General features: G+C 37.7%; 1 protein-coding gene across 1 annotated transcript in view; it reads left to right on the forward strand.

Annotated features, from left to right (window-relative positions):
* Window positions 1-5,139, forward strand: part of LOC148012936 (V-type proton ATPase subunit E-like) — a 32,568-nt gene extending 27,429 nt beyond the window's left edge. Inside the window, exons 2-7 of the mRNA XM_087668265.1 lie at window positions 2,371-2,471; window positions 2,553-2,709; window positions 3,131-3,324; window positions 3,405-3,504; window positions 3,598-3,665; window positions 4,427-5,139. Coding sequence (XP_087524391.1) covers window positions 2,371-2,471; window positions 2,553-2,709; window positions 3,131-3,324; window positions 3,405-3,504; window positions 3,598-3,633 — 588 coding nt within the window. The 3' untranslated portion in view covers window positions 3,634-3,665; window positions 4,427-5,139. The remainder of the gene's footprint in view (window positions 1-2,370; window positions 2,472-2,552; window positions 2,710-3,130; window positions 3,325-3,404; window positions 3,505-3,597; window positions 3,666-4,426) is intronic.
* Window positions 5,140-7,945: the final 2,806 nt, after the last annotated feature.

Below are 7,945 nucleotides of genomic sequence, written 5' to 3' on the forward strand. Positions count from 1 at the left end.
CAAAACAGCAGTAGATCTTTTTCTTGAATGCCCTGATTTAGGGCACGATTTCAGCGTTTCTTCCCTGTTTGTGGGCCCTGCAGCCCTACATGAACTGCCTGCCGTTCTGGGTATAGAGCGGTGTTGTGGGTAGAGTTCCGACGCCTAAGGCCCTTTTAGCACCTATTCACTCCACCATTGGGGTGAAGCAGGGATGCCCCCTATCTCTGATATTATTTGGCTTGTACATTGATGGGATTGCTAATTATATCTCATGGGGAGGAGGCAGAGGAGCTCCACTAGGTGGCATCTGGGTATCCCTCCTACTGTATGCAGATGACATTGGATTGATAGTTGACTCTCCAGAGGGACTATAGAGACACTTAGATACATTCCTATGGAGTGGATAGTGGGCTTTTCATGAACCTTGGTAAAATCAAGGTGATGGTATTTAATACTACAATGGGTTTTTATCATGAGCATTTTCTTCATACTACGGATGATGGATTTATTGTTTGCCTGAGATACATGGACACCCAACTTTCACATGGGATCAGATGTACTATTGGTTAGTGGTGCACCTCCTCACATCAGTTAGAGATAAAGATCCATCCCACTAGAGGAGCGCAAATGCCACTACCCATCTTATTATGAGGTTTGTGATTGTTTCAATTGTCTATTTAGAGATGCGTTTGGACCACTATCCAGAGCCATGGATTTTATCGACCAAAGATACCTTGGCCTCTTTCTCCTTAAGATACGACAACTTTGTGACATGCTCCTTAAGGGTACAGCTGCTCCAAGACGCCAAGGCCCTTCACAGAGGCAGCTCACAGTTTTCTTTGCGAGGGAGACTTAGGAGACCTCAGTATAGTTACAACCCCAGTCCATATAGGAGACTCTCTTACAATCCACATATAGACAGGGAGTATTGATTGATTGATCTGTTCAGCTGAGCCTTTCTAGACATCCTAGGCCTCGAAACAGACGCCAACGACACCTTCATAGGATATAGGCGATTATTGCATGGGCTAGAGCTAGGTCCTCCATATCCACATGAGATTCTACCATCGTGAGCTCATTGCTACTAAATAGAGTTCTGTGTATTACACATAGCTTCAGTTAGTTTCTTTCTTATTGCTTTGTGCTACATATTTTGCTCAAACAGTTGTACCATCATACACATGTTTGTAACTCATGTTCTCATAGGTCATTTTGGCCTTTTGCAAATGTTAATATATCATTTCATTTCTCTCTGTAAACTTGGACATCAGAAAAAATTTCGATTTTGACTATGGACTTTGTATCCTGAGTTTTAACTTCTAAGTACCTACGCTCTAAGCTTGTGCCCAATCTCCCCTTTTGCTCTTCCTCTCCCCCCCCCCCCCGATGATGCAGCGTTTCTGTTTCCCACACCTCCAAACTTGCTGTTTCCATTTCCTTTGTCGTTTCTATTTCCGTTTCCTTGTTTCCCTCAACTATGACCTCCAGCCTGCACATGGCGGTGAGGCGGCCAGCATTTATGTATTTATTTCTGCAGGTCAGACTGATTGACTTCGCCAGTTTAGGCAATGGTTTGGCCAGTCTTTGGATGTGTTCCTATTTAGCCTGCTGCCATTTTTGGTTGTCATCATTGCTGGTGTGAGTCGCCTCATACTCTCTCTCATCACCTGCATTCTTTGTTTCTTCTGTGACATTCTAGTGCCCTCACTGATGCGGTTCAGCAGTGTGCAGGGGTTGGCTGTAGCAGCCTTCTATTCAGCCCGAGATCAGATCAGTTTTGTTTCTTCTTTCACTGTGTTCTCTCTGTCTCTTTTTCCCTTCTCTCTCTGTGTTCATGGTCTGCTTCTATGTGTACCCTCACACAGTAAGCTTGGAACTTCAGGGTTAGTTGCTTGATGGGTGAGAAACTGTGGGGGAAACCAGCAGGCTGGTGCAAACCTTGCAGATTACAGAGCTGGTAGCCGTAAACGCTTCAGTTGCAGCCATCTCATCAGATACTGTGTTTACTGTACGAAAAAAGGACCATTGTGCAGATTACAGAGCCGGTAGCCATAAACACTTCAGTTGCAGCCATCTCATCAGATACCGTGTTTACTGTATGAAAAAAGGACCATTGTGCAGTGCTGAAGTAAAACAAATCAAACTTCCTGTTTAGCATGTACAAAGTGCTATTCAAGCTTTCAACCATAACAGTTGTCCATGATTAGCTGCCTCTCAAATCCAAGTTCTTGCAGCGTGCACACACACTCTGAGCACTATCAAGACTCGCTTATACGTGGAGTTGGTACCGAAGTTTGCATTGGATATTCCTGTTTTTGAAGAGTAGCTGGGATCAATGATCAATGGCTTAAAAGCTTAATATTTGCAGATTTGTACTCTCTGATGCAGGAGTTCAACATTGAGAAATTGCAAATTGTTGAGGCTGAGAAGCGGAAGATTAGGCAGGAGTATGAACGGAAGGAGAAGCAACTTGAAATTCGTAAAAGAATGTATGTTTTTCTGCTCTGTTCAAATTTTCAAGTTTTATTGAAAAAATTCCTCATTATTCTCTATTGGCTTTCTATTTACAGTGAGTATTCCACACAGCTAAATGCCTCCCGTCTGAAGGTGTTGCAAGCACAGGATGATCTTGTACGGGGTATGAAAGAGGCAGCAGAGAAAAAGTTGGCATCTATTAGTGGTCATTCTCACCATTATAAGCACCTCCTTAAGGATCTCATAGTACAGGCAAGTAGATCCTGCAGTTTGTGTGCTCAATGATGTTTTGTCAAGGATGCTCCACTTGCTTATGAAACAAAGTTCTTTTTGGATATGAGTTGGGCAGGATGGTTCAAATGCTGTGTTGGTTCAAGAAAAACAATGAACTCCCATTCATAGATACAATTGCCGCAACATGTAAAACTGGGCCACTAAAATGTTGTCATTCTGGTTTTTAATTATTATTTATTGTCTGCTATAGAAGTTTCATTTTCTTAGAGAACTGTCCTATTAGGTGGTTTTGTTATCCCACCTCTTTGACAGATCAACATAATTTTATACTCCAGATTCTATGCAGGTATTGCATGCATTTCAGCATCTATCCAGAATTAATTTAACTCTGCATCATTATTCATGCAAGTAAAATGTTGACATCGAAATCTTATTTCAGGGCTTGCTCCGCCTAAAAGAACCATCTGTGCAGTTAAGATGTCGAGAAAGTGATTTGGAATTGGTTTATGAAGTTCTTGAAACAGCAAAAAATGAGTACCTTGACAAGTCCGATGCTGAATATGTTGAAATTAATGTGGACGATAAGAAGTTTCTACCACCAGTAATCGATCCAAAGAGGGCAGGACATTCCTGGTACTAACCAAAAAGCTGTAGATAGAACTTTACCAATTATTGATAATATTTAGGCTGACTACAAACTTGTTAATATGCAGTGCTGGTGGAATTGTGTTAGCATCAAAAGATGGACGCATAGTCTGTGAAAACACTTTGGATGCCAGATTAAATGTGGTTTTTAAGCAGAAACTTCCTGAGGTATAAGGTTTTTCTTTTCATTGTCAATGAAAATAATAGGTTCATTCATTCTTCAACTTTCTAGGCCTTAACTTTACTCTGCATGTATTACAGATACGGAGACGTTTACTTTCAAAAACAGGTGCTTAAGCATGACAACGTGTGCACATCATCTTTCTGAGGTGAACACTCCATGAAGAATAATTTTTTGGCGACTCATTTGTGGAGCAGATATTTATGGCATCTACGCTAATTATTTGTTTCATTCAAAGTAGATTCATGTTTGGCCTTTCCATTCAAATGGACCTCTGTGCTGGTTTTTCTGTGTTCAGAGAGTTAAAATAATGAACAATGTTGGGTATGTGAAATCTTTGTTCTAGAGGCCTTGTCCTTTTTGTTTCAAAAGTGGTCAGATATTTTTGGGTGAGCTTGAGAAGCTACATTAGGGGGCAAAGGGTCAACAAGCCTAAGGAGTGATTATTAGATCTTCGTCTTTTTTGGTTCTCTCTTTCAATTGTTGCTGCCATTTCTCAGAGATGGTTCTTAACAAGATGGACTAAAAAATCAAATCTTGTATAGCTAGGAGCAATCAAAATTGGTAAAATTGAATGGAAAGGGAGAAATTCAAGTACATTTGAGAATCTCAATGTGTTTTGCTCATGCCCTTACTCTTCAAAAGAAAATTAACAGCATGATTCTGATTTAGTGGCACTAATCTCATACATCCAATATAAGAGCCGTAATATATTCTCAGTTTTTTTGGGACTTACAGTGAGTGATCCTTTCTTGACGGCATCTGCTTGGAATACCTGTACTTCCAGTTTATCTATTCATCAGATTGTTTTTCTGCCATTTTACTGACTTAGCTACGCAGTAGATCCTTCAATCTCTTAGTTCCAAAACTGGAGATTACAAAAGCTAATAAGGTCTCTTTTGTATGCAGAGATGGTGGTATTATAAGCCAAAAAGCTTGAAGGCTCCTTTGTGCTATGGTTGGATAATTATCATTTCTCTCTATCTACAAGTTTGAGAATAGCCATGGCAATGGGAATGTAGAGTGATTACACACGTGAAGAACATTGCTTGTAGTCCTCTTGACCTATTTTAGCTTTTGCAAGCTGTAAGGTTAGAATACAAAGTTTCCTTCTCTTTGATATGTCCCTTTGTTTCATAGTTAGTGCACAGTACGTTGGCTTTATATTCATGATAATAGGGGGAGGGAGGTTCATAGCATGAGGATAGGAGTTTCTGGAATTAAACTGGACTAGACCTAAGTTTTCATGGCTCATGGATGCAGCCCATTTATAGATTTGACTAAGAAGGCTCCAACTAGAAGACAAATTACTCTTTAATATACCTGTTCAACTCTGAACGAGCTGAAACATGTATCAAAAAGTCCCCAAATGTGGTGTGGTACTAAGTTTGTCTTTGTTAAACGTATATACTTGCAAAAGATTTGAAGAAATATGTAAGGACCTCCCAATGGGGAATTGTATCCTAACCCAAACCCAGATCACAATTGGGGACACTTTAGTAGTAGCATCACTCAATATTGGGTCTTTTGTATATATGTTCAAAACAATTTCCTCGATTACACTTTTGGTGTGAGAGTATGCATGGCAAATCTAATATAGATAATGGTTGCTACGAGTGGAAGCTTTTGACATTACAAAAAAGCACCTTCAGAAACATAGTTTACTTGGGATGTTTAATGCACTTAAGTGGACATTTGAGAATGGTGCCTCTCTCTTTAAACTTTCATGAGGAAGGGAATCACTTTCTATGAGGGCTCTTTTTATAAGTCCATCTTTAGCAATATTGTCAGATAAAATGCACCATAATGTCTTTCGTAACTGTTCTTATTGCAATCTCGGTTATACTTATTTAAATGTTAGCCTCATGGAATATTAATAATCAATACAATAGTTCTTCCATTAGAAAAGCAATGTGAGTGATTGATATGACAAGGTATGGAGGCATTGTATTAAGATCCATGGATATTACACAAATTCAAGCGGTCTAATAATATGAACTCTTATGTGTGAATGATATAACAAGGCATGAGCAATATGCAATGTCAATTGATATGCTAGTTTTTGTATGATTCATAGAAGTTTTTGCTAAGTTGTAGAATGGCTTCTCAAAGATGCTTGGTAAAAAACAATCCAACTTATTGTATTGCTTTTAGTATCACTCGATGTAAACATATGAAGGGGAGAGAGGTGAAGTAGCCAAGAGCGCACACACAATGTAGACTTGAGGACACATAGTAGAGTTGAGATTTGTTGTTTTTTTTTTCTTCTTCCATCTAAAAAAGCTTAGTCTATGACATGATAAAAGACTAATATATATGTACGAAACTATATGTATATACAGTTCTAGGCATAAACTTGTTAAGGATATATAAAGTGACATAATGAATGTGTTGTAACTAAGAGTGGATTATGTGGATATAGTCCAGTTGGAGAATCATTAGCATATTCTCCATGTCAGTCACTTAATGTGCTAGTGAATAAAGTTTTATCACATCACCAAGGCGTATAGTGGATGTTAGCTCATGTGAAGCTTGATATCTCAACACTCTTCGGAGTTCATGTGCTCCAAGCACAGTTCTGAAGTGGTAGAGCTTCTCAACTCCCAATGCCTTGGTGAAAATATCTGTAGCTTGATCTTGTGTATGACAAACTAAGTTAGTATGACATGTTAAAATCTGCTCTTGAATGAAATGATAATAAATCTATGTTTGGTTTGTGCATGATACATTGGGTTCTTGGCTAGTTGAATGCTATTAAGGTTATCACAATTGATGATAATCTTCATGTCTACATATAGCCCTAGATCACCAAGTAGCTTATATAACCAAGCTATTTCACATGTTGCAACGGGAGAACCTTTGTACTTTGCCTTAGTATTAGACAGTGCAATTATAGATTGCTTTTTATTATTTTACTCCCAAAGAAAAATAAAAGGCAAATGTATATATTTTATTTAAAATACTACCAATCAAATTTGCATTCGTGTATCTATGCAAGTTTAATGATACATTTGTAGCATAGAATAGGGCATAGTTAAGTGTAGCCTTGATATAGTGCAATGTGCGTCACATTGTATTCAAATGTAGCTTCCACGAAAGCTGCATGAACTCGCTCTATAAACCAACTGTATAGTTTATATTTGGCCTAGTGATTGGCAAATAAAGAAGGCTATTCACAATCTTTCTATAAATAGTGACGTCTTCAATCACATCACCCTCATGTGTACTAAGTTTAACATTGATATTCAAGGTATTGAGATAGGCTTACAATAATCCATATCATACATTTTTAATATATTTAAAGTATATTATCCGTGTGATAATCATATATTCTTTAGAGTTTTGATTATCTCTATACCAATAAAAATAATGCAACTCTTAAATTTTTAATATTAAATTCAGTATTGAGAAGACATTCACATGGCTAATATCTGTCACATTGATATTCATAATAATCAAGTCATCTACATATATAGTAATGATCATAATATCCACATCACTTTTACATATATAAAGTGAATGATCAGCACGTGCTTTGTAGAATCTAATGCTAATGAGATGTTGTGCAATCCTATTATGCTATGCCTTGGGTGCTTGCTTTAACTTATATAGGGCATTACGAAGCTTATATACATAATTAGGATAACTGCCATCCATACAACCAAGGTGGCTGCTCAATATAACTTCTTTTTGCAACTCCCCATGTAAGAAGGCATTTTTAATATCCATTTGATGCATGCACTGTTATGGCAGTCCTTACAGTAGCCATTTTAGCTACTATAGCAAAAGTCTCCTCATAATCCATACCATGAGTTTGCGTATAACCTTTAGTAATCAACTTTGCTTTATAAGCTCAATTGATCCATCGAACTTATGCTTCATCTTTGTGAATCCATTTGCAAGCCAACAGATTCTTTGCCTTTTGGTAAAGGTATATTATCTCATGTATTAATTTGCATAAGTGCAACCATTTTTTTATTACTTCATTCATTGCATCATTTCAATGCTTATTACTTGTTATATCTTGAAAACTAGTGGGCACTATATCTTACACAATATTCGTTATGTATGCATAGTGATAAGCAACATATATATCATATATCAATTGCTGCATCAGCCTTCTTACTTTTGCTAACTTGCGTGGACTTGTATCACTACTAGGTCCCTTAGCATCCTATTGTGTCTTTTTTACACTAAGTGTCTTAATATATGAAATCCCAAACTCTTCATTTAAGCTTTGCTTTCTTACTTTGTTAACATGTGTGGACTTGGATCACTACCAGGTCCCTTAGCATCGTATTGTGTCTTTCTTACACTAGGTGTCTTAATATATACAATTTCAAACTCTTCATTTAAGCTTTGCTCAAAACCATCTAAATCCATATCAACACGAGAGAAACTTGATGATACATCAGTCATAATGGGCGA

This window comes from Lygodium microphyllum, chromosome 26 (genome assembly GCF_053477565.2).
Source record: "Lygodium microphyllum isolate KBCC chromosome 26, Lygodium_microphyllum_v1.1.10, whole genome shotgun sequence".
In the NCBI taxonomy this organism is placed as follows: domain Eukaryota; kingdom Viridiplantae; phylum Streptophyta; class Polypodiopsida; order Schizaeales; family Lygodiaceae; genus Lygodium; species Lygodium microphyllum.